General features: G+C 41.7%; 1 protein-coding gene across 2 annotated transcripts in view; it reads right to left on the bottom strand.

Moving 5' to 3' along the window:
• Positions 1 to 24654, bottom strand: part of PIWIL2 (piwi like RNA-mediated gene silencing 2) — a 42551-nt gene extending 17897 nt beyond the window's left edge. For both annotated transcript variants that reach the window (XM_045535431.1, XM_045535433.1), the window contains exons 1-19: positions 24463 to 24654; positions 23308 to 23395; positions 23023 to 23158; positions 22327 to 22533; positions 21335 to 21445; positions 17850 to 17967; positions 17088 to 17212; positions 16165 to 16245; positions 15739 to 15852; positions 12731 to 12919; positions 12058 to 12142; positions 11218 to 11307; positions 9596 to 9736; positions 7347 to 7460; positions 6128 to 6316; positions 4014 to 4115; positions 3324 to 3440; positions 2224 to 2312; positions 1201 to 1306 (exon numbers count right to left, since the gene is read on the bottom strand). In XM_045535431.1, coding sequence (XP_045391387.1) covers positions 1201 to 1306; positions 2224 to 2312; positions 3324 to 3440; positions 4014 to 4115; positions 6128 to 6316; positions 7347 to 7460; positions 9596 to 9736; positions 11218 to 11307; positions 12058 to 12142; positions 12731 to 12919; positions 15739 to 15852; positions 16165 to 16245; positions 17088 to 17212; positions 17850 to 17967; positions 21335 to 21445; positions 22327 to 22533; positions 23023 to 23158; positions 23308 to 23395; positions 24463 to 24654 — 2394 coding nt within the window. The remainder of the gene's footprint in view (positions 1 to 1200; positions 1307 to 2223; positions 2313 to 3323; positions 3441 to 4013; positions 4116 to 6127; positions 6317 to 7346; positions 7461 to 9595; positions 9737 to 11217; positions 11308 to 12057; positions 12143 to 12730; positions 12920 to 15738; positions 15853 to 16164; positions 16246 to 17087; positions 17213 to 17849; positions 17968 to 21334; positions 21446 to 22326; positions 22534 to 23022; positions 23159 to 23307; positions 23396 to 24462) is intronic.
• Between the last annotated feature and the right edge of the window lie 2543 nt (positions 24655 to 27197).

The raw sequence follows: 27197 nt of genomic DNA, 5'->3' as shown, positions 1-27197 counted from the left end.
AATCCACCCACCAGGCCGTGAAGAAGCCAAACGGCTCGTGTGGAAAGATCATATGCTGAGGCCCACATGGGGAAGAACTGGAGCCCACTGCGCCCTACCCAAGTTCGTGACTGTGAACATCATCCACGCTCATTGTATGCCACTGAGTTTTAGGGTAATTTGTTACACAGCCATCAATAACCAAACAGTGTTCAAGTAATTTATAACCCAGTAGGAGAGGGAAATAAGGACACAAATACTAATACAAGGCAGGATTTCCTACCACTTCACAGACTATAAACAAAGAGGCTTGGGCAAAGAACACAAATAATTCTAGCTAAGGGAGGGAACAGTCAGGGAAAATGGGAAGGGCTTCACAGCTAGGTTTTGGAAGACAGATCAAACTTCGAAGGAAAACAATAACAACAACAAAAAGAAAAAGGAAAGTCTACAAAAGTTGGTGACAAAGCAACACAACATACAGACCTTCACGGAGATAAAAATTCAACTTTTTTTTTAACACACTAATACCTGAATAGTATTGAACTACTAATACTTGCAGGACACTGTAGGAAACATTCTATAAAGAGACAAGGTGGAGTGCTAGAGACCGACTTCAATCATGTGAAATTATTAAAGTTCTTGCTGTTTAACCTCTATGCAAAGGTTAGGGTCTAACCCTGACCCTAAGAAATGAAAGCCACTTATTAGCGCTTCCTTTGATGTACTGGCCAAGGCAAAAGTCAGTACCTTGCCTGCTCACAGTTCCAGACCCAGTATCAGCTTAATGACAGCAATTCTCCATGAGTAGCATTCTTTGGAGTTCTAGGAGTGATTCAGAGGGAGGCATTTTGTCTTGAACCAAAATGAAAAGAGCCAATGCCTAATGACAGTCATAAAAAGTTGAGTAAATTCATGAGCTACTTTAATTGCTGAAATTTACCCCCAACTTCCCTGATAAGGGCATGAGGATTATGTCTACAGGCATTAGGCTGATGACTTGGAAAATAATTATTACTTACCAAACCAAATCAAAGCATCTAGCTCTTTGAGCTGACCTGTACATATAGAAGCCTGAAAAGAATAACCATGAGCTGTTGTTCAGCTGTGACTACATAAGGGACTTACCTTTGATTTGGGACCCTTCCCGCTACATCGCACTTCCTGTTAGAGCGTTCGTGTAGGTCGTCCTTAAAAACCCAGAATTTCTGTTCTCCTCACCTCATAAAACTTCTTTAAGGAGCCCACCAGGCAGAGCTTCAGGCTATCCACAATCTCCTGATGAGGCATCTGGAACACCACTCGGGAATACCATTTTGTGAGGGTGCTGGGGCAGGAGTCAGTAGAGAGAGAGACAGAGAGAGGAAGATGAACACACATGCACAGAGGAAGGCCTGTGGTCTGGATGGCAGCACACACAGGTTTCTCTATGAATCAGTGTAACAACACATGTCTAGTAAATGCATTTATGGTATATGTAAGAACAAACAGCGATGTGGGGAAAAGATATATTTAAGCCATATATACAATGCAAAAATATACATATAAATTGTGGATATTGCTATAAAACCACTCCAATAAAAGAATTTAATAACCTAGATATCCACCAACAGAGAACTAGTTAAATAAATACTGATATGGCATACAATAAATTCTGTGCAGCAGATAACAAGAATTGGTTGAGATTTATTTGTACTGACATGCGAAAATGTCCAAAATATACAGTTTAAGTACATATAACAAGCTGAGGAACAATATGCCTAGTAATATCCCACTTGTACAATAAATATATATGTGTGTATACATCAGATATGTATCATACGTATGCATTAATATGCATACAAGAGAACCTGAGAGTATATACCCATCAAACCTTTGGTGGTGGTTAATAAAAGGTAAGCCATGAGGAACTTTTACTTACTAAACTTCTGCAGATATTTACATGCCTTATTTTTACAATCAGAACAAACAAAAAAAACACTTCATGTCCTGGGGGAAAAAGCCAACAACAAGACAGCCCCCATCCTTGAAGGAGGTTACAATGCAACTGGGAAGCAAGTTTACACCTGTGACACGTTTGGTAAACAGGTTGCATAAACCAACATCATACGAAGACAGAGGAGGAAGGGGTTTAGAACTCTTTATACCATATATATAATACTCAAAAATATTTACTGGAGTAATAATAAAACTAGGCATCAAAATGAGGCAACCAAACACAATGGCACTGTCGGTAGTACTTACAGATTGATGCTTGCAACGAAGCCAACCACGGAGCGCATGCCTCTGCTGGGGTCGTGGTACACATCCATCCCGATCACCATTAATTGTTTCTAGGTTAGAAAACAAAAAAGCAAACCCCAAACTCAAGCAATCCATCACTCCATTTTTAATTATTATCGTAAGCCCTACTGTTTACATACGAAAATAAGTTCTGGGAAAGAAAAAGATGCAATCAACTTGGCATTTTTTTAAACAGGATGAAGACAGTCAGAGATCTAGACCAGGGATCAATGAAGTTTTTCTGGAAAAGGACTAAAAAGTAAAAATCTTAGGCTTTGTGAGCCATATGGTCTCTGTAGGAACCATAGGTTGAGCATCTCATATCCGAAAATCCAAAATCTTCCAAGGTCTGAAACTTTTTGAGTGCCAACATGATGCTCAAAGGAAATGCTCATTAAAGAATTTCAGATTTCAGATTTTCATATCTGGGATGCTTAACCAGTAAGTATAATGCAAATATTCCAAAATCAAAAAAATTCCAAAATACTTCTGGTCCCAAGCATTTCAGATAAAGGATAATCAACCTGTACTCAATTTTGCCTTTATAACACAAAAGCAGCCATAGACATGGTACAAAACCAGCCAGGCATGGTGGCTCATGCCTGTAATCCTAGCACTCTGGGAGGCTGAAGTGGGAAGATCACTTGAGGTCAGGAGTTCGAGACCAGCCTGAGCAAGAGTGAGACCCCATTTCTACCAAAAATAGATAAAATTAGCCAGGCACAGTGGCACGTGTTACTTGGGAGGCTGAGGCAGGAGGATCACTTGGGCCCAGGAGTTTGAGGTTGCTATGAGCTAGGCTGATGCCACTGCACTCTAGCCAGGGTGGGTGACAAAGCAACACTCTGTCTCCAAAAAGAAAAAAAAAAGAAAGTAAAGAAGTTAAGTAAAATACAGTCTTAGCTCATGGGCTGTCCCCAAACAGGCAGTGAACCACTTAGACTACTGAGTACACAATGAAAAAAGGAAGGATAACCAGATAAGGAAAACTAGGATAATAGCCAGGTAGGATTCTCTAGAGAGTCGAACTGAATGAAAACAGAGATCTCAGCATCACTCACCAGAGGAATATCCACTCCCCAGAGCTCGCCACCCAATTTACAGTTAATCTGAAGTAAAATTTTCTGGGCCACGCTCCGAAGCCTGGTGGGCTGACCAATGGTTCGAACATTGATGACCTATAATGAAGGGACCAAAGAGGATGGGGAAAAGCAAGACACTATCGACCTCCCAGCAAACGAGAGCAATTCTAAAGCAAACACTACATTTGTTTAACAAACTCGAGTTGGAAGATAATTCTTTTTGCATTAATTGTTCTAATTCTAGGATTTCTAGCATGCATGTACATAGGCAAAATACAACACACACACACACACAGCCAAAAAAATGAAAACTTTCAAAAGGATCTCATGTAGAGTATAAGTTTTTTTTTAACTCCCATTGGAAAAACAGCTTTCCCCTTTCAGAATGAAGCCTATACCCTCAGAACCCTACAATGTGAATCTACCTGGTGATTCAGCCTCTGAACAAGCAAAACTGCTCCCCGGGAGCCTGAAGGCCGTGTTTATGAAGAGCTAGCTGTTCCCTGCCAGGTTACCCTAATCAGGGGAATCTTTCACCAGAAGGCTCTGCACATACTGGCTTCTAACAGCTATTTTAGGCTTTCTGAACATACGTCCGCCTTTTCCAAGTCTCTTTTCCAGGGGAGGTGGGAGGTGCCATCTGTGCCTCCTGCCCCAACTCCCACTCACCTGGGAGGGCACAGGGGACTGCACACAGCACAGCTTCTTGATGGCCCCGTAGAGATCATCGCGCGTGCCCACGATGATGCAAACCACCATCTGTATCTTCCCCTTGAGGAGACAAAATACACACAAGTCAGGCTCTGGAACTCTCTGGGGACTTCTATGGGACTCTAATTGGGGACAGTCTGCAAAACCACAGGACCTGCATGGTAGACAGGGGACTGAAAGAAAGGGTAGACATCCCCACTAGAAAAAGGTCCTGGATCTGAATTAGCATTTGTTTGGCTCGGGGCTGCTCTGCATGCATATTACCTACAGCTGGCCCTGATCACCAAAGATTTATTTATTAGGAGACTTTTGATGCTGGAAAAGGACCAGACATGAAAACATGCAAAGTTTACATTACTTGTTGCTTCCAATTGCCTGTAATGTTTTTCACCACTCTCTTTAGTTAACCAAGCAACTTAGTACATTCATAGCACAGAACTTTAACTGCGGAAACACGGCATGCTCTACTACAGGAAGGTTCAGAGCCAAATGCAGAATGGAATGAAACCACTGCCAAATCCATAGGCAGCTACTCCTAACTCTGGTTAGAAGAGAGAACAATATTGCCAGCAGCACTTCTCATGTCAGTATCCTCTACCTCTGTTCAAGGGATCCAATATTGAAAAAAGAGGATCTTCCCAAGTCTGAATAGAGAAAAGCAGCACTCGAGTAAAACAAGGTTGCTAACCCTTTACGCTAGAAACCGCTATGCATGGTAAATTAGTAGTATCCTGCTCCAAATCAAGACTGGTGTTACGTTAATTAAGACTTCTCAGAGGACACATATTAAGCAATTACATCAAAGAATTTCCAAAGTCTTATAGACCACAGCTGCACACTGGGAGCCTATTATGGGCTGGACACTGTAAACGTGTGTTTTTTCAGTCCTTACACTCATTCACAAGTGTGTTTGTTTAAATTAACATTTAAACATAGGGAAGTGCATACACACACAAATCCAGATTTTTGGCTTCTATCAAAACCCAAGCAAATTAAAAATCCATCTGGCAATTCTTGGCTCCTATCTCTAGTCACAGGGTTACCCTCTTTAGTTCATTACACTTCCCTCCTGGCCGACGTCACTCATTTATTTTACTTATCTGGCTCCTGAAGACACATGAGTTTGGGATCCCTAAAAAAACTAGTAATAAAACAGAATGCCCTAAAGATGACGGAGAGACAGCAAGACCAACATGAGAGAAATTGGTAAACATTAGGGATGAAACTTACATCCACACTATGAGGAAACTGTTGGCTGTAGGTTCTCAAAAAGGGAACACGAAAAGTTCTCTTTCATGAAATAGGGGAGCTGGGTTATTCCTTTGAAAGCAGAGGCCATGGTCGAGGGAGTCAGGAGGAAATTATAGAGAGAACACCTCAAGGAGACACGAGTGTGCTGCCACGAATAATGTACCATGAGTGGTGGATCAAAAAGATGTCAAAATGACTGAATTCTAGAATTAATCTCACAGAACAACTCAATTCACCAGAGTCTTCAAGAACTAATTACTTCCAAAAGCCTTTCCTCTGCCTTTTACTCTCCCTAATCTTCTCCTTCTGTTTTATTTACAAACAGACAAGAACTGAAAGGCCTGAATACCCAAGCTGTGAGTGCCATGACCTGCTCAGCTCCAGTGTTCCCGATCAGGCCCCAGGACTGAGTCAATGGGCCAGCAGCCAAGTTCACTGCCAGAGCAATTTTAATATTGAGCCACACCAGACTGTGACAGCTCAGTACTGAATCTTGCAAGATGGCACCTGGCCCAAGTAGCTGCTTTCTGAGCACAACGTGTTCTATAGATAAAGAACTACAGTTAAGTCAGCTATTCTCTCAGCCCATTACTTGCGAAAAAGACTAAAGTGAGAGTGCCAACACAGAATGAGAGCAGCACAATTAACCAACGGGCATAAAGATCACTTTCTCAATCAGGATTTCATGTGCACGTGAGTAAGACATAGGTTCCCAGACATCATCAACAGCAGACTGATAACCAGGATAACATCAAATCAAGTATTCAGGTATTCTACAACAGACAACCTATACATTTACTCAAATTACATTAATTTATTACCTCAACTCCCAGCATGGATTGAATGGTTCTGATATAGGTCTCTATTCGGTCATCCTTCAGTTCAACCCAGGCTGGGGGGCTCATACGCATGCCGATGGGGCCAGCTATCTTCTCTAGCATGTTGACCAGTTCTCGGGCCTGATCCATTGCCCTCTTTGGGTAAAAAAGTGCCCAGAAATGCATGGGGATCTAGGAACAACCACAGGCTACTTTTAGTACTTCTCACAACTTAAATATTCCAAACGCACACTCAGGAGATTTTATTGTAGAGAATGAATTACTTTTTGTTCCCATTGCTGGAGTCCTGTATTATCTAATTCCTGTTATTAACATGGATATATGAGATAAGTAAATTGTGGCCTATTTTCACAATGCAACACTATACGGCAGCGAGAATGAAAGATCTACAACCACACGTAACAATATGGTTGAAACCCACCGATACCAGGTTGAAGAAAATGAGCCAGACATAAAAGAACATACACTCTATGACTCCGTGCATGTATAAAGTACAGAAACTGTTGAAACAAATCTATGCTGTGGGAAGTCAGGGCAGTGGATACTCTTGGTGTGTGTGGAGGTAGGGGGTAGGGAGTAGGTAGGAGAATACAGGCAGGCTTCTGGAGTGCTGGTAAAGTTCTGTTTCTTAACTCTGGGAGTTGATTACACAAGTCTATTTAATTTGTAAAAATTCACCAAATTACACATTTATAAGTATGATTTTTCTTTAAATATATATTTCAATAAAACATTTTTAAAACCAGATGTATTTATAAACGGCCACAAAGACTAGGTCGGTCAAAAACCTTCGGAAGTAATTATATACCATTTTGCTCTTTGATACAAATAGCTCGTGTATTAGTTACCTAGGTGGAGTACTGCTTTAATTTAATTTGACTTCCTTCATGGATAAAAACACCCTCCAGAAACCCTCAGAGAAAGAGAAAGGAAAAAGGAAAGGGGACTGGGGTAGCAGGCTGGCGCCACAGGGACTATCCTGCCACCTTCCCCTTTTCCTAAGTCTGAGGGGTGGCAAATGGCTCATCCCCAACAGCTCACCAACTGCTCTGTTTGAAGGACCCCTGTTTAGCAGATAATTCAGAATGGGAAATCAGTCGGTACTTTCTCTCAAAAAGAGGACACTAGATCATTTCTGCTTCCTAATTTCCACACTCTTGGGAATAAAGGTCCTCTCTTTACTGCTTCAAAAATCACTTACCGTCAGGATGGAAAGGTCTCTGGTTATTTCCTTAATCCAGTTTAGTTCCTGAGATGTGATAAATGAAGTATTTCTTAAGTTAATTCTTTCCATTGGTAGAACACGTCCTTCAATCTAAACAGAAAATAAAGTATCTGTGACATGAGGCACCTATAAACACTATTTAGAACAATGCCACTACTGCTCTGAGGCCACCCATATACACTTGTCCCTGTTGTAACTTTTGAGAATGACAGGAAAATAAAACTTCTAGTAGTGAGACTCTATGTCAATAAAAACCTGCACATATACAGGCAAATTTTTTATAGGTACTGTTCTTTCATTACTGAAGCTTCCAACATGAAATCCCATGAAAGGGATTCAAAAAAACATCCAGTGAGTGAAGGAAAATAATTATTTTTTTCTTTTTTAGAGACAGGGTCTTGCTGTATTGCCCAGGCTGGAATGCAGCGGCACGATCATAGCTCACTGCAACCTTGAACTCCTGGGTTCAGGTGATCCTCTCACTTCAGTCTCCCAATTAGCTAGGACCACAAGTGTGTGCCATCACGTCTGGCTCATTTTTAAATTTTTTGTAGAGATGGGGTCTTGCTGTATTGCCCAGGCTGGTCTTGAACTCCTGACCTCAAGTGATCCTCCTGCCTCAGCCTCCCAAAGCACTGGGATTACAGGTGTGAGCCACTGCATCCAGACTAAAAATATTTAGGAAAATATTAAATTACATGGAAAACATTCAAAATATATTTAAAAGAAAAAGGAAACCACATGAATACATATTGTGTGTGTGTGTGCATGCACACATGCACTATATAAAAAAGATTGAAGAATATTTTCCAAAATGTTAACAGTGGCTACTTTGATGTAGCAAGATTATACATAAGCTTTTTCTTTCTTTGGCTTATATTTTCTACATGTTCAAATAATATTTAATAACATGAAAACATGATCATGATATTAAATGAAAAAGGAGATGCAAACCATATATACCACATGTTATATGAAAAAGATTATCCCAAAAAATAATCTTAGGGGAAGTAAAAATATTGAAAATATTATCTTTTATATGCATCTAAAATAAATCACTGAGATATTATCTTTGGGTGATGCAATTATTGACGGTTTTACTAAATCCTTCTTTACATGTTCTAGTATTTCCACATTTTCCTTATTGATTACACACTACTTTTAGAATCAGGAAAGAAGAAAAAAAGAAACAAGGAGTAAATTCAGAGTGCAAGAGAACTAGAGAAAAGACAGAATTAAGTATTTCCACATTTTCCTTATTGATTACACACTACTTTTAGAATCAGGAAAGAAGAAAAAAAGAAACAAGGAGTAAATTCAGAGTGCAAGAGAACTAGAGAAAAGACAGAATTAATTATTTTGGTATAATTTCAAAAGAAAAGTAATACTGGCCCCCCAAACTTATTGAACACTTGCTACGTGCCAGATGTTATGCTAAAGATTTACCATTTAGTTCATATGTAACTCAATCATTACCCTCATTTTACAGGTAAGGAAAGTAAGAGATGCTAAGCAATTTGCTCAAAGTAAGCAAGATGGCAAGTGGCAGGGCTGGGATTCAAAGCCAGAAGAGCTGACACCAAAGTCCAAGGACTTCACCACCACCCCACATAGCCTCTGCGCCCTGAATCACACCTGCACAAGACACAACACAGCCTCCCAGGCAGACTGCAGGTGCACAGGGCCATGGGAAACTTAGATCCCAGCCATGCCATTCTCAGGGCTGCGTTACTGTCCAGCGAGCAGTGCTGGCAACGCCCACATCACATGCCCATATCAACTAGGGCTCTGCTTTGCCTTGGTGCAATTTTTAGAAAAAAGATAAACATCTTTCCAAAAAAGAAAAAAAATTAGATTGTACAAACTGGAGAGTCTCTTAAGGCTATGTGAAAAATGACAGTAGTATGTGTTCAAGGAAACACTAGTTAATTACTGACAGAAGAGTAAAAAGTTGAAAAAAAAAAAAAGAACAAAAAAGAGAAAAAGGAAAAACATAGAACTTTAGCTTGATCCCTGGGAAATACAGAGGAAAAACATCTGTAAAAGACACTAGAAAATTAAGTCAAGGAGACTTAGGTATCATGAGACTAGATTTTAAAAAAGGAATATAAGAATAAAGCAAAAACTCCAATATAAAGACATGACAGGAAGCTATCACCGAGTCTCAACCAAGCTCTAAAATCCTGGGCTGATGCTGGTTCCCACCCACCACATCCCCCAGTCACCTTATGTACGTCCTTCTGCAGATAGAGCCCCCAGCGCGTCAGCTCACTGCTGGCCCTCTCGTTCTTAGAAATCCTCTGGAGCAAGCATTCCAAAGCACTGTGGTGCTGCTTGGGGCTCAGGTTGATCTGCTGAGTCAGATCCTAAATAGAATTAAAATGGAGATAATAACGTAGAAGTATTACTTTCGCCAATGTGAGGTTAAATAAACCCCAGTGTGTTTAAAATGCTTCCATAAGAAACCTCCTTCCCCTTGAAATCAGTAGAAATTTTCAAGTCTCTCTTAGGAATGTGAATGAAGTAGAATATTAAAAATTGTATAACAAAAGTAAGAATTTTAAATGTTATTGGCTCCTCCTCCTTCATGAGGTATGAATCTAATCTCTTTCTCAAAGCATGCTTTGACTTTAAAATTTCTAAGAGATTCTATAAAACAAGAGCAAAGGGGGCTTGACCGCAGCTATTTAAAATGTGGGAAAAACGAGGGAAAAGAGCCATGTATCAGGCATCCCAACATAACAGAATGGAAAACCACATTCAGTCTGACACTTTATGTCACACTATACTGGCCTTTTAATTTTACCATAAGGCACCACTTTTTTGCTCAGAACTTGCCATAGTGTTTGACCCATAATAGGTGCTTGCTAAATATTTATTGAGTAATATCTAATAGGTACATATAAAGATTCTGAATCACATAAGGGAGCTCTTCATTTATTCTTCTGGGACAAATGAACTGTACAGCTGCTGCTTCCTGCCAGGCAGTCCTTAGGGTCAGTAAGTCCATGGGGCTATACAAATAGCTCTGTGATCATAAAGTCATCAGCCAACTGGGAGTCGTAAGGAAGCAGCCTTGAACTGGTACATAAAGCAGGTCAAAGCAGAAGCACTGGATGGCAAACATGAAAGAAATCTCTTACAGGAATTCTGAGCTTCCCTTAAGGCACTTTATGTCACTAAAAACTGTATGTGGCACATGGGTCCAAAGCAGACAAGAACTGGGAAGCGAGGCAGCCGACAGAATCTCAAGGGTGGACAGGCACAGGGGTCGCAGACCGTGTGGAGGGTCAGCCCTCAGGCTCTGGGCTCGAGCTGCCTGGGTGCAAGCGGCTGCACCCGCCCCCTGCCCAGCCACTGTCTGTGAGAGCCGAGCCCAGCGCTCCCAGGACACTCCGAACCCAGCAGGATAAATCCTACCCTCAACTTCTGACTTGCTGACTTTTTGCTTCATTATCTCCTCCACACCTTCAAATAAACTGAAGGTTTATAGAAACGTTACACTAATTCAGGGCTCTCAAAGAACTTCACTGATGGTGCTATGACCACTTTACCATCCTCCATCTGACCAGTGAGGATGAAGACAGACTTGTTCTTTGTATTTTATAATCCAGTCCCTCTACTGTTGTAATAACCTTCAAAAGGCAGTTCTGATATGCTTTTTCACGTTGTGTGTGGGAGGGGACATGGATTATGTTTCACAGAGATGAAAACTGGAGCCTGGAAGAACGGACTTGCCCACGTAGCAGTCCAAGCCAGCGTCAGGGTGGGAACGTGGCCTGGGTCTAACTCAAAACTGCCATCCAAAAGGCTGCCACTCAAAGCCTGAGCACAGCAGGACTCTAACCTTCATGGCTCTGAAGTCCTTTTTCATCTTCTCCGGAATTCCAGTCATGAAGGAAAGCTCAGGCAGCAGCAGGATTTCGCCTTTTAGCAGCTTTGAAGAGAGAAGGAAGAGGAAAAATAAGGAAGTAAAAGAGAACCGTGTTCCCCTGCCCCGCACAAGACATGTCACACCCAGGACTGGTCCCGCAGTGACACGGCTTGCGCACTAAGGATATAAAACCCCAGGGAAGAGGGCAGTGAAACTAGAAATACTAGAATACTAAAATACTAGAAGTGTTTTACCCTTTCCCCCTCAGTCCCAAGACATATAACCTGTTATATTAGGTTAAATATTGAAACTGTCAAAAGGAGAGGAAAAACTAGAAAAACATAAAAAATTCTATCCCTCTTGGGCCTCAAGACAAAGTAAGAGAATACATCCTATCAAGCTGTGTGCCTCAGTCTCATCTCATCCTGATCTTTGGTTTTCACATTTAAGACAGGGGACTCAGGTGACAAAGTATTTTCCTCCAGCCCTACCCGTTAAAAATAAATGTCTATACCTTCCCTAGAATTTATAGGGACCCAGAATTTTGTCTTCACTCACAGGAAGTTCTCCTTATTCCTTTACCCTAAATTGCTCATGTGGATATTTAGCTCCTCCTTGTGGGGATGTCAAAAGTAAATGCTACCGGTGTGAAGTGGCATCTCTAGCTGGATGAGACAGATGACACCGGCATGGCTCTCCCCAGTCACCCTGCAGTCACGCTCCCTGGCTCCCACAGAGCTCTGAGGACGGCTGGCAGGGGCTGAGAGGATGGAGAACGTGAGCTGGAAATGTAAGCCTGATACCCCCACTCACCGTCCCATGGTTGTTCTGTCTCTCGCTGGGCCTGTGGATCAGCAGCGGCTGGTCCTCGTCCTTAACTGTGATTCCATAGTTTTTGCTAGAGCAGGGCAGAGGCCGGAAGAAATTTCAGAAGTGGCATCACTACTCTTACAGCAACACAGCCTGAGTCTCTTAACCAGGACTGAGGTATACAATTTGCATAATACCCTTGTCAAGGATCCACCGGAAACTGGTCGTAATATATTTATAACTGGAAAAAGCAGGCTCAAGTTTGCATTGCAATTAAATAAAGAAGAAATAAGACTAAAAGTCCAGGAAAGAATTTGTTAAAAACTGCATTAGGCTAAAAGGCTTAGGCAATAGAAAGATGAAATGATAGTCAAATGATTAATAACTTGAATCTAATCTCTCCAACCAGACTTCTAACAAAATCAGCAAAAGAAATACAATTCAAGCCCTAAGGTTAATTTATGAATAACTTCTGAAAGTACTAAAAGAAATGAAACTATAAGGATAGCATATTCAGGTCAAGTCCTACAAATAAACTCACTTAACCTTAGGTGCATTACCAGCTGAATTATTTTAAAAATGTCAAGTTGTACTCTATCATGAAACTCAAAATCCTGCTAGAGAATGGTAAACTACATCCCACCCCACCTTAGGCCCCAGTTCAGTCTCTTTCTACCTGTAGTATTCCAAGAACGTGATCTCTTTCCCATCAGACATCGTGAAGCTATCTTTTGGGGTTTTATTCCAATCCACATCATCAATTCGATAGGTACGATTATTGTAGCGGGTGATAACAATATTGCCAACCAGAACCTTAGTACACTCATCCTGGAAGTTTTCTTTATTCTGATGATACATGGCATGCCTTTGGAAAGAGACAAAAGACTTCTGGATCACAGTGTATACCCAGAGCAATAGGAAAGGGACAGGGGACTCAACTAAGTAATTCAGGGGTCCAATCATAGCTATATAGCACCAGAAGGCTCCAGTTGTGTCTTTTAAGAGATGGGACTCTCATTTCTTTTATTTTTAACCTTACAGAAAAGAAATCAACAAAAAATAGTGAAAAGATAAAAATCACATTAAAAGCATCAAACTACAAATTAAGAAAGTTCCCTATAGTCTTTAAAATAAGGTACTTTTATCAAAACAATTATTGTTTTCTGTCATTACTAGGATACAGTCTATACGAGTCACAATAAAAGCACTGTTTTGGCTGTATTTGCCCTTTCCCAGCTGAAGAGGGAAACTGCTACACAAGTGAGGCAAGTCCCTATCAGAAGACAGGCACCAGGCACCAGTCAAGATGCTAAAGACGTGGAGACAAAAAGACCCACAAAGGACACACTCTCGGGAAGTCCGTGTGACAGTGCCGTGAGCAACGTGATGCTGGAACACACTGGAACCACGTGTAATATTTTCAAAGGGCTAAAAGAAAACAACTGCCAAACCCAGAATTCCAAGTTAAAGGCAAGATGGAAGATGTTTTTACATAAAAACTTAAAGAATTTGTCACTAGCAGATCCCACACTAAAGGACATACTACAGAGAGTTCTTCAGGCAAAGGGAAAGTAATCCCAGATAGAATCCCCAGACATTCAGGAAGGAATAAAAAACAAGAAAAACTCCCCAAACTTCCAAAGGGACAGGAGGGGGTGAGGAGAGACATACAAAGACTGTGGAATAAGAAATCAAGATGGCTTAGATCTTTCAATAGCAAATCTACAAGCACAGACAATGGAGCAATGCTTTCAAAATTCTGACAGAAAAGCATCTCCAAGCTAGCATTATGCACACAATCAAACTAGACGACCAGTCTGTGAACTGAAGACATTGTCAAACATGAAAGTTCTCAGGATTACTTCCTCCAACGCACCCTTCCTCTGGAAAACACTGGAGGATGTGCTCTACACAAGCGCGGGAGTAAACCAACAAGGCAGCGGCCGCGATCTGAGACACAGGAGATTCCCCGTTAGAGGGGAAGGGGGGCCCCAAGACAGTGCTGGCCCAGCCAGCCTGGAGAGCAACCAGACAAACTGAGGCCAATCAGGTTTTAAAAGATATGTCTAACATGGTATTGAATACAGTGGGGATGAGTCATTACATGAATTATTGAGAACTTAATAGCGACGTGTGAAATTTAACCTTATATGGTAAACCTTAGTTGGCTCACCGCTACCTTCTGGAATTATGCAAACCATTCCTGGGCCATGAAGAGAAAAGCAGCTGTATATGTAAAGAACAAGCTCTTCTCACCTCCAGGAAAATGAGTGCTCTTTGGTTGCTTCCAGTGACCCATAAGAACACAGAGGGCACAAGGGACGAAGGTGATGGAACGCCAAGCCGTACCAGCTGTGGGGGCACACGGGAGGGCAGGCACTGCAGAGCTCCCTGACAGCTGCAAACATGCTCTCCGGGGCTGAGGAGCTGGGCAGCACAGCTGCACTGAGAACCAGGACCACAGACACCCCAGGGTCCGTGTGCGATCTGAAGGGGAGATGCCTGATACGGGTCTTCTGCCTATCTTAGAGAACGGGGGCTCAAAGCTAGATGCAAACTGATTTGGACTACCTAAGAAATATAATTTTACAGGGGAGAGGGAAGGAGGATGAAACTGACAAAATTTGAATGACTGTACAGTGAGATTATACAAGTAGATGTAAACTTGAGGTTGAACTGCTTTTACATATAAAATTTTGTACTTAGACAATGAAAAAAAAGACTACAGGTGTGGTAGGGAAAGCCTATAGTCCCAGCTACTGGGAAACTGAGGCAGGACAAATGCTTGAGCCCCGTGCAGTTCAAGGCTGCAGGGCACTATGACCGTACCAGTGAAAAAATTAGCCACTGCACTCCAAGCCAGGCAACATAGTAAGACCCATATCTTAAAAAGAAAAGAAAAGAAAAGACCACCCTGGGCGATACAGCAACACCCCATCTCTACAAAAAATTAGCTGGTATGTAATCCCAGCACTTTGGGAGGCCAATGCAGGTGGATTGCTTAATGCCAGGAGTTCGAAACCAGCCTGGCAGCATAGTGAGATCCTGTTGCTACAAAATATAAAAAGAAAAATTAGCAGGGCATGGTGGCACATGCCTGTAGTCCCAGCTACTCAGCAAGCTGAGGTAGGAGGATTGCCTGAGCCCAGAAGTTCAAGGTTGAACTATGATGGCGTCACTACACTCCAGTCTGAGTGACAGAGTAAGACCACATCTCTTAAAACAGTAAATAACATAGAATAAATAAATAACTTTAAAAACCTTTCAAATGTTCAGCCCTTCCATTAAGTAATTCTACTTCTAAGTATACAGCCTAAAAAAAGAAAAATCAGAGATGCACACAGACTTATGCGTAAGATGGGATTTCATGCAACCATTAAAAGTTATACGCTTCTACATTTACTACAGTAACACATACACTGTATATTAAACAAAAGCTCAGGATGTGCATGTATCAAACCATGTCTTCTTAACCACAAATTTAAATAAAACTCCTCCTCAAAGCACAGCAGATGTCTATTCAGAAGGACTTAGAGACAAGGACGCATCCATTTAGTTCTCTCTCAATCTATTCTACAGTTAAAAATCCAAACAGAACAATGTCTTACTGTATCATTACCAGCTGTTATTGAACTTTTCAGAAAGTCATCAGCACGTTAAAGGCAGATCCCACCATCCACTCACATGACATCCAGCACAGAATCATTCCGAATGACCTTATGGGAGACATCCGCCAGCAGGAAAAGACCTCCATCTGTCCTCCGGATGCTAGCTGCGTAGCCTGGCCAGATCTGCAATCTGACGAGAGAGGTGGTCGTTACCCTAGGGTTCTAAAAAGAACACAGCTACTTCCATGCCCCCGTCTGAAACAATGCTTTGAGTTGATACTGCCCTTCCCTAATAACACTGAGAAAGCCCCAGGAAACAAATTAAAGTGAATCAACCTCATTGCAAACTCACTAAAAAACCAAACCAAGGAAGAGACTTAACTGATAAATTGTATTCACTACCATAAAATACTGCTGAGATTATGGTCCTAAATACAGTGGTCGCAATGAAAAATTTCTTTCTAGAACATTCAAAAGTGAGGAAGGGGAAAAAAACACCAACCTGTGCTGCTGTAGTACCATAGCACTCGTAGGGTCATAAAAGTTTCTCCCCACAAGCTTCATATCTAAAAGTTTCATTACCCTGAAATAAAAAACCAAGAGTGGGTTTTCTAATAGAATTAAAAAAAATTAAGCTCCATTATTTTCAGCTACATTTGCCTTTGGAAGCATAAAGGGTCAGAAATGTTTGTGTTCTTTGCACAAATACAGTTTTTATGTTGAGAACAATCTTGCTAAAAGAAAAATAAACACTACCAAAACATGTATGTTGGAGTATGTGCAACTGACTGCAGCCTTTCCCCCTTACTAACTAACAAAACACTGAGTTCATTTCCCAGGCTCAATTTACGTTACTTTTTAACCACTAACAAGAGCCCATTTCTAAGTGTGTGAATCAACAGTCTGCTAGAGGGGGTTATGTTTGTTCCTGGCAGTTCAGCTTACCAGGTAGAAATTACGTTGTGTGTTATTAAATAAGAGGTATTTTAGGAATAATAGCTGTATGAAATTAGGGTATCTCAAAAGAAGTTAAACAATTATGAGCTGTCTCTAATCCAAAAACTCAAGGGACTGGAAAGAATTCTTCCAGCAAATATTTCTGCACACTATCTCTTTAAGTAGCTCCCTGGCTAACACCACCATTAAACATGAACTATAAACAGCTGCTTTTAACCTGAACAAATCCAAAGGAACCCATCCCCCTACCCAGCTACCTTCAAACCTAATTTTGTATTCACATCTGGCCTGTCACTGGTGAGATGATTTCTCAGTAAGTTAGCCTCAATATCATCCATTCATGTAATAACTGCTTCCAAACCCATCACATACACATGGTAGTATAATACCATCCAAGCTTCTTGAAGAGCATTATTGCAAATATAAGACTGAAGTTAAAGGAAAATAAGACTTCAGCTGTGTCCTCACCGGCGGAAAACAACATTATAGAAGGGAATGCACAAGTCAGAGCAGGGCTCTAGGATCTTCGTCAGCTGAATCTTAAGGCTGATTTCAGCACCATCAGTTTTCCTTTGACTTTTTAACTCAAGAACCTAACAAATAAACACACACAAGTAAAAAGAAATGACAAAACTACCAAGTCCTAATCTAATCCAACTGTGTTCTAGAGAACACTAAAATATCTTAGAATGTTTTTTTTCTACTCTTCCCTTCACTTCACTGCCCACCCTGGCAAAAGCACAGTATGACAACCAGGATTCAGAAACTATTTGGTAAGAGAAACCCAACAAAATCTGAATTTGAAATTCATAAACCATTCTTTATAGCAGAGGCCAAAGGCTTCTAATTACTGTTTTTTTGTTTTGCTTTTTTTAGGAGACAGGGTCTCACTCTGTTGCCCAGGATGGAGTGCAGTGGCCCAGTCATCGCTCACTGCACACGGCAATCTCCCACTCCTCGATCAAGCGATCCTCCCGCTTTGGCCTCCCAAAATTCTGGGATTACAGGTGTGAGCACCACACCTGGCCGCAATCACTCCTCTTATGTGAGAAGGTGCTTCTTGAACAATTCAAATGTAAAATTTTCTATTATGTCCTGCAGAAATCTGTTTTCCCTCTAGGAATAGGAAGATACAACTCAAATGTTCAGGATATCTATGATTTCCCACCACTCAAAACACCAGAGCACTCTTAGGTTTCATCCCAAAATACACTTCCTGGTTGGTCTCACTTGTTGAAGCTTAACAGGCAGATAGAGAATGGATCCATCAAAAGCAGTGACGTTTCCGGTGACAGCCTGGTGGTCCTTCAACATGCCAAACCTCATGCTTTTGCACTCCACACTGGGGCTAGAAAATAACAAAGAGGATTTCACTGCAATTTGACTCAAACAGGAATCTTTACCACAGTTGCGCAACAGGTGTGTTAGAGAAGCAGTCATTTGTAACTGCTGCTCCACCTAGTGGTTATATTAAAAATTATACATCTGACTACAAACGGACCTTTGACTCCAGGATACCTGCTCAGGGCAGGAACATTAGAAATTGTAGGTAAAGAAAATGAAAATAACCTGTAATTCTACCACAAAAGGACAGCTGCCTTAATGTGTCAGTGTATATTCTTCCAGATTTTAGAACAGGGGAAAAGAAAACTTTTTGTGTAAAGGGCCAGATAGTAAATATTTTAGGCTTTGCAGGCCACGTAAGCAGCCATAGACAATATGCAAACAAATCAGCGTGGCTATGCACCAATAAATCTTTATCACACAGACAGGTGGTGGGCCAGGTTTGACCTTCGGACCAGCCATAGTTTGCCAATCTCTACAGTCTTCAGAGATACACAATTTTTTTAAAAAAAAAACCATTTTTTAAAACCAGGATTTTACTCAAACCATTTTTCACTCATGGCAATGTCAACTTTCTATTCATTCACTCTCACAAATCTGACAGCTCTGAAAAACTCCAGTAGCTACTTTATATGACGACTGTTCCACAATAGCACAGTAACACCCAACCCTGTTCTACAACTTCAAAGTTTAAACAAATCCAAGGCTAAGGTCAAGCATGTTCAAGTACGTGAAGACAAAAAGAAAGAAAATCAAGTGCTAATCCAACACAATTGTCCTCAAAACTAAACACTTACATGCAAACATCACACTTCTTTAAAAAATTCACAGACATACACAGAGCTATGCTCTAAGCACAGTACTTAAGTTTGTCTTCCTAGACGCCCTTCATGCACTGCAAGGAAGCCACAGGATGCCCGGTCTGCTGTGATACATCCGCTTAGTACTCTCTCAATGACCTGGCAGCCCCTTCAGACTGGGGCTTCAAATCTACATGTACAACTGTACACCGTCCAGATGTACAATCTTGAAACCTATAAATCCATGTCTTCTCCGTGGTCCATTCAATGCAGACAGACTCCTTTCTGTTTCCTTAACATCTGTCAATCCATTTTCAGAGAAAGAGTTCTCTCTTTACTGCTCACCTCCTTCTCCCCATATGGTCCACAAAACGCCTATTTCCTGGGGCTCAACTTCCCCCCCTTTTCTGGCTTCTTCCTTCCACCTGTCATATGTGCTCAGCTCTGCTTTCTTACCTCATAGAAACCACTACAGCAATCCTGTCCCCCTCTTCAATTTTCATTGCATATCCCCTTCCTCTTAAAAAAGTTTAAAATGAGTGGCCAAGCCACTGGCTACTTCTCAGGGCCTGTGCTCTCCCTTGTTCCTTTAATCTTTTTTTTTTTTTTTTTTGAGACAGAGTCTCACTTTGTTGCCTAGGCTAGAGTGAGTGCCGTGGCGTCAGCCTAGCTCACAGCAACCTCAAACTCCTGGGCTTAAGCGATCCTACTGCCTCAGCCTCCTGAGTAGCTGGGACTACAAGCATGCGCCACCATGCCCGGCTAATTTTTTTTGTATATATATTTTTAGTTGGCCAGATAATTTCTTTCCATTTTTAGTAGAGACGGGGTCTCGCTCAGGCCGGTCTCGAACTCCTCACCTCGAGCAATCCACCCGCCTCAGCCTCCCAGAGGGCTAGGATTACAGGCGTGAGCCACCGCGCCCGGCCTGTTCCTTTAATCTTTTAGTTTTTTTTCTCTAGCAAAACTACCACAAGATCACCAAGAGTACCCTCAAGAGTAAATCCAATTACTTTTTTTCCCATGGCCATAGTCAACCACCTTCTCCTCAAATGGCTCCATCCTTTCGCCTTTATATCGTATCTTCAGGATACTTTCCCCCTACCTGTTCCTTTCTTCTTTCACTCCACTTCTTCCTTTTATCACCAGTTAGTAGCAGTCCTTCACAAATTAAAACTTCTTAGTACAATCATCTTTGAAAATAGTATGGAGGTTCCTCAAAAACTAAACACAGAACCACCATATGATCCAGCAATCCCACTTCTGCGCATTTAACCAAAGGAAGTGAAATCGGTATGTTGAAGAGATACCTGCTCTCCCACGTTCATGCAGCACTACTCGCAACAGCCAAGATACGGAAACAGCCTAAGCGTCCATCAGTGGATGGATGGATAAGGAAATTGTGGTACATACACACAATGGAATACTATAGCACCTTTAAAAAGGAAAGTCTACCATTCGTGACAATATGGATGAACCTGAAGGACATTAAGCTACATGAAATAAGCCAGGCACAGAAAGACAAATATCACATGATCTCAATTCTATGTGGAATGTGAAAAAGTCCAATTCCTAGAACAGAGAGTAGAAAGGGTGGTTACCAGATGCTGGGCGGTGGGGGGATGGGAAAGGGGAGATGCTCGTCACAAGGTATAAAGTTTCAGTTAGGCAGAATCAGTTTCAGTGATCTACTGCAACCTATGGTGATCTGTGGTGACCACAGTTAATAATAAAATATATTTCAAAATTGCTAAAAGGGATTTTAAATGTTCTCATCTCAAAAAAAAAAAAAGGTGAGGTGATGGATATGTTAATGAACTTGATTTAATCTTTCCACAATGTATACACATAGCAAAACATCACATGGTATGCCATATGTACAATTATTATGTCAATTAAAAAATCAGACTGCCATCTTTTCATTTTCTCCAGATATTTCAAAATATTCATTTTCACAATTCCAGCTAATAACCTCCAGCTAAAGATTCCCCTAAGATCTTAAAAATAACACAAGCTAATATGAATTCTTAATTTTTAAAGTAAAATAAATCCTAAAATTATTGATATAAAATTAAAGTTATTTTCCCTGATTTTAAAAATCACTCAAAAATTTAACCCTAGACCGTCACCAGAGAGACATCAAATGTTGGTATGATGATTCATGCAGGGAAGGATCCATGTTTTGTGGCGTATAGATCTTATAACATTTTGGGAGGGATCTCCTTCAAAAAAAGCAATAAAAAATTGCACACATAAAATAAATTAAAAGATCATGGAAGAGGCCTATGCAAGTAAAAGGCCCTGAACTTAAGCTTCATTAATTTCATATTAAATCTATTCTAGCCTCATGTATAAATCTGTAATTATTAAGTTAAAATCTAAATTGGTAATATTGCTAAATACACACAAAAAAATTAACCTTAAACTTCCTGTAAGGATCTGAGTACATGCATTATTGCATAGGGAAGTTCACCAGGAATTGTGCAGAACAACATGTAGTTATCCCAGGGGAACTATTTTCATTACTTCCCTCTAAGAAGTGAACAATGTGAAGAAAAAAGTGGTGAATACCTGAAAGTCACATGATATTGATAAACTGCTTCATTATGACACTGTATTTTGATCAGGTTCAGGCCCAAAGATTGAGGCGTTCCTTTTGATCCTTGCTTCACAAGAAGCTCTCTGGAAAACAAAAGAATAAAAAAGCTCCCACATTTACCAAAAGACAAAAACAACACAACCAACTCAACTACCACCAACAAAAAGATTGAGGGAAGTAATATTTTTCACACTTTGCTACAGATATGCAAACCAAGCATCAGCACATACAAAAGCAAGCTTTGAAAGCTAGAAGATAAATCCTTAGCAATGTCTAATTAGATAAGGAATGTTGCCCTGTTTGTCCTAGTTAATATTATCGGAATAAACTAGGCCAGTTAACTAAGAACATAAAAGTTATTCTAGTTACATAGAGACAGATGAAGTGCCATCATATTTTTCCTAAATTACTTCCTTATCTTCAGTGTGACCAAGAAAGCCAGGCATGGTGGTCCACATACACCTGTAGTCCCAGCTACTCAGGAGGCTGAGGCAGGAGGATCGCTTGAGCCCAGGAGTTCAAGGCTGCAGTGAGCTATGATCACTTGAGCCCAGGAGTTCAAGGCTGCAGTGAGCTATGATCACACCACTGCACTCCAGCCTGGGCGACAGAGCGAGACCCCAAGACCCCATCTCTAAAAAGAAAACAAAACAAAAAAACAACATGATAAAGAACTGTTTGAATTGGGAAGGAAACAAAAGGCCTTGAAGTCTACTCTCTGGCACAGGCTATATATTCACTGTTAAGCTCATTTAACTTCATCAGGAATTGTCCCACCTTTTCGTCAATCTCCCACTGGCAAACAAGAAAACAAAACCCTCTGCAGTACCTAACACCCAGGCAGGACTTCAACAGACCCAGTTTTTACAATACTGCACACCAGCCAAAATGCAGAGATTCATCAGGTGCCTCCTTGTCCTCCTCTGATCATTCCCAAGCAGAGAAGGCAGTGCTCCTGACTTACTTTTCCTTGTGTTCCACAGACAGGACCAGAGGGCGATCTGGAGAGTGCAGGGAGGACTGGGGCAGAGCCTGTGGTGATGACAGCCATGGGGGGTCCCGGGAAGTTAGGCTGAGGGTACTGGGAGGCTTGTCCACTCCTCTGCCGATACCAGTGGCTGCCCTTCCCAGGGGTAACAAAGCAGCATCTGAACTCCCCCTTCCAAGCACTCTGAAACGTGGAACGAGAAGCACATGGGGTTTTAGCATGCTCCTATCTATGCCACATCTAGATTATTTCCCCAAGTCTACACTCTCTTCCAGGAGTCAGCAAAAGGGACCCAAGCAATGCCTTGGGATTCTCTCAAAATACAATACGCCAACATGACTCATTCACCAACTATTATTGACTTGGACTCTCAGAGCCATCTTCCATAACAGAATTGAGAGGAAAGTGATTAAAGAACTGCAAAGACCAGGGTAACTTGTTAAGAGGGCAAATGAAGCTGTGAACTGCCCAATGCAGAACTACTTTTTACCCTTTTCCAATGACTAACTGGGTGAGCAGCTGCTGACTACTCTTGGAAAATGTTTATTCTTGAATATAAAACAGGCATTGCTTGTTTGTGAGATAATACAATGCTTTTAGAGTTTCTCTTTGAACTTAATGGAGATACTCCATCTGAATTTGATGGTTACATGAGACGGTAACTTTACCCACCTATTCCAACCAACAGAGGCCTCTGCCATCTTGCTATCCCCAGCTGCCAACACTAAAGGATCCGGAAAAGTGGAACGGGGTTCTTCTTTGTCCTTGTGCACATTAGCAGACAAGCCTCGACCTAAAACGCCTCTACCTGAATGAAAGAACCAAACCCCAGCGATAACTGTGAGTTAAATGTTTTACAGTACAGTTTGTTTTATTTTTCCGAAGATAAACCATATGGATTTAAGAACAAAGCAATCATATATAAGATTAAATTTCTCAAGTTAGTTTTCCACATACCTAAAAAGGGCATTTCACGTTTCAGAGGGGTCCAGGAAGCTGTTTCAATGGCCAGGCCTCGGAACATGGAGACCAAACCCACAGACTCCTGTGGAAAGTCAAACAATAAAGTTATTTTAAAATGTAGTTTAAAACTCCAGAAACAATGGTTTTCTTAAAGTCTTGGTAAATATTAAAAATTATCTTCTTTAAATTCTATAAATGTTGCAAGAATAAAGGGTAAAAATATTTTATAAAAAATTTTTAATACTTGTACTCATGTCCTATTAGGTCTTTAAGCATAAAAGTTTACAGTTAAAAGTCCATGATTTGATACACAGTATGACAAAATGTAACACAACAGAACTAGCTAGATTATTTAAAAGGTACCAGACTTTTTTTTTAAATAGCCAACAAAACCTACTATTCTCCTGTAGCAATCTTGAAAGTTTACTATTGTTATGTCAATTAGAGCTGACGTGTATAAAAGCTACATATAGATTCAAGCAATTCATCTAAGCAAACATACTCAGATTACTGTCATAAACTTTTCTTTTACAAAACATTACATTTGACACTGTCAACTACTTAAAATGATCATAACTGCACTATTCGTCCTATATTTGCTAACTCTGACATAAATTATAAATAGTTTTCTTAAAAATGACCGTATAATTAGGAGATTAAGAATGCACACATGTGTAAACGTTCACACAGCAGGATCAAGAGCCAAAGAGCCTCTTTTGATTTAAGATTTCGGCTAAGAGCCTTCCAAAAGGAACTCTAGCAATTACTACCTCAGAGGCAGGAGTTGCTGCTAATATCAGAAAGCCAAACCCAGGGCGAAAATCTAAACATTCAGAAAAGAGCAAGAAGTTGCATCTTTAAACCTATCAATTATGAATGGATGGACAGACAGATGGATTGAAGCCAGAGGACCTACAGCATCTACCCAAGTCCACCTAGTGTTCATTATGAGACACTTTGCACTCGCAACTCTTAAGATTTGAAATATATGCCCAGAAGATACTACTACTCTTAAAAGAAAACAAAGAACACAAAAAACCTTGCTTCTGTATAGGGCTTCACAGTTTTCTAAGCACTTTGAAATCCATTACTTCCTCTGATAGCACAGGAAGCTGTATGCCCCTACTGTGCATCCAGACGGGGCCTTACCCTTTGTGCCGGCCCCCTGTGTGTGCCTGGTTCCTCTGGCTTTCCAAATGCATGGCCTCTGCCTGCAGGTCCTGCCCTGCCCAGACCTGAGGCCAAAGGTTTAGGAGCTTGTGGCCAACAGCCTGGCATCTGTACACATGGAGATAGGTGGACAGCAGGAGGGCCCCTGAATGGTGGTCGGACAGGATCCATCAAAAGGCTGTAGAGGACACGTGTGTTGATCTTGTTCTGGTTAATTACCTGCTAGCATTGTAAAAAGATTAAAGATTCCCAATTATTTTCCTTTTCCTTAAAGGCAGACTCACAAAGCATTACAAGCATTAAAAAATAGTTACTTTAGACTGGGGTTCGGTGGCTCACTCCTGTAATTCTAGCACTCTGGGAGGCCGAGGCAGGTGGATCACTCAAGGTCAGGAGTTCAAGACCAGCCTGAGCAAGAGCCAGACCCCGTTTCTACTAAAAATAGAAACAAATTATCTGGCCAACTAAAAAAAAAAAATATATATATATATATACACACACACAAAATTAGCCAGCCATGGTGACGCATGCCTGTAGTCCCAGCTACCCGGGAGGCTGAGGCAGTAGGATCGCTTAAGCCCAGGAGTTTGAGGTTGCTGTGAGCTAGGCTGATGCCACGGCACTCACTCTAGCCCGAGCAACAGAGAGAGACTCTGTCTCAAAAAAAAAAAAAAGTTACTTTAAGTCAGTTCAGTAAAACGACCATCTTTCTGTAACATACTCACTTCAAAAGCTTGCAATCCCTCAGGGGCCCAAGTTCTCCTTGTACTTACTTAGTATTTGCTACCTAAACAGCCCCTCGGAAAACTCAGTTGATAAGTTAACTAACTACCTGTTGTAGAAGGAAGCAATTTTTATGTATGGGGGTGATTTTGATTTATAAACAAGTTCATAGTTAACATAGCCATATCATAAAATTATTCTGTCAGTAAGTATTTATGGGTTTTTGCTTTTTGGACCCTCTTTCCTATACCAGAGTCCTAATTTTTTCCAGTCTATAATCACATTAAACTCATCTCCTTGATCTCTATAGTTGTTTCTCTGAATCTTTTTTTTTTTTTTTTGAGACAGAGTCTGGCTCTGTTGCCCGGGCTAGAGTGAGTGCCGTGGCATCAGCCTAGCTCACAGCAACCTCAGACTCCTGGGCTTAAGCGATCCTACTGCCTCAGCCTCCCGAGTAGCTGGGACTACAGGCATGCGCCACCATGCCCGGCTAATTTTTTGTATATATTTTTAGTTGGCCAGATAATTTCTTTCTATTTTTAGTAGAGACGGGGTCTCACTCTTGCTCAGGCTGGTCTCGAACTCCTGACCTCAAGCGATCCACCCGCCTCAGCCTCCCAGGATTACAGGCGTGAGTCACCGCGCCCGGCCCTTCTCTGAATCTTTATCCAATTCCTTTCTATGAAACTCTTCTTTCACACTCCACCAGAACTGAGGTCTCCAGGGTAGGGAGCCCTTCTGCTTCGGGCTGACAATACCCGCTGAGTGTCACAGGTCACATTTAACACCCTTCTCTCCCAGGTAACCACGTATGAGGCTCTCCCTGCCCACATCCCACTCCCCAAATCGAAAGTTCATCAGGCTTCTTCAAAATTACTTTATAACCTACAGCTTTCAGGACTCCCTCTTTAAGGGACTCCTCTCATTGTACTGACCTACTCCTGATCCCCGAAGAATCTTTCTTAACTGCGAAGTTAAATAAGCCTCTTCTTAACTTTCGAAAACCTGTCTTATTAGCTGCAGAGAAATTAGGCCACGCATATAAAGAAAAAACACACAATTCGCAAGTCAAGAGCACAGATGGAGATAGTTTAAGAACTTGCAAAATGTCTCGAACTAAATTACTCGCTTTTACACTGTAAGTGCAGGGTATGCCTCCTTTTTTCAAAGCCTACAACAGCTCTCTCCTTTAATTGCTAAAACCCCTTTTTAGTTAGCCTGGACTCTTTGCTCACACCTCCCCCAACACCTCCCAAAGAATCCAGAACAATCAGCTGCCTAACTGGTACAAACTGAGAAGGCTGTAACACCCACCAATTACAGGATTTCTGGAACCTTCCTCTTTCTCCACCCTTCCCTCACCTTATCATCACTTCTATAGATTCAGGACCCTCCTCCAGAAGTCCTTACTGTGAACTTTCTCATGTGATTAGTTAGCAGATACTTGGCTGGCCAAAGGGGTTCAACAGGTAAGGGTCCCAGGACAGGCTAGGCCTACCTGTTGCACCTCTCCAAGGCTGTGCTCTGCGCTGGGGCCTAACCAGGAGCGAGGCTTCTCGAGACAAGTACCTCTCCCCAAACCAACAGCTCTGCAGGGGTCCTGCTCACTATTTCTGTCCAAATAACACGTCCACTCACACCCCTTGTAAGGGCCCTCCTTCCCGAGGCCACCACCTCTCCCAGCCTTTTCGAAGTCCCGCGTTCCTCCCACGCACCCCCCCCCAGGCTCAAATAACGACTTCCCGCCCCGCGCCCGGCCCCACCCGAGGGCCCGGGCACCTCGCGCCTGGGGGGGGAGGGGACAAGTCCGGAGCTGGCGGGAAGGCGCAGCTCACACCAAGTGCTTGAGCCAAAGCCCACCCCAGCCTGCGCCCGTGCGACCTTGGCCTTCCCGCCCTTCCACGCCTAGGGCGCGTCCTCTCACCTGGGCACGAGCCTTCGACCCGCTCGGCTGGGCCTCGGAGGAACACTGCGCTCAACCCACCCGCCAC

This window comes from Lemur catta, chromosome 22, assembly GCF_020740605.2.
Source record: "Lemur catta isolate mLemCat1 chromosome 22, mLemCat1.pri, whole genome shotgun sequence".
Classification (NCBI taxonomy): Eukaryota; Metazoa; Chordata; class Mammalia; order Primates; family Lemuridae; genus Lemur; species Lemur catta.
Note: the sequence above shows the minus strand (reverse complement) of the source record. Positions and strands in the feature narration are given on the sequence as shown.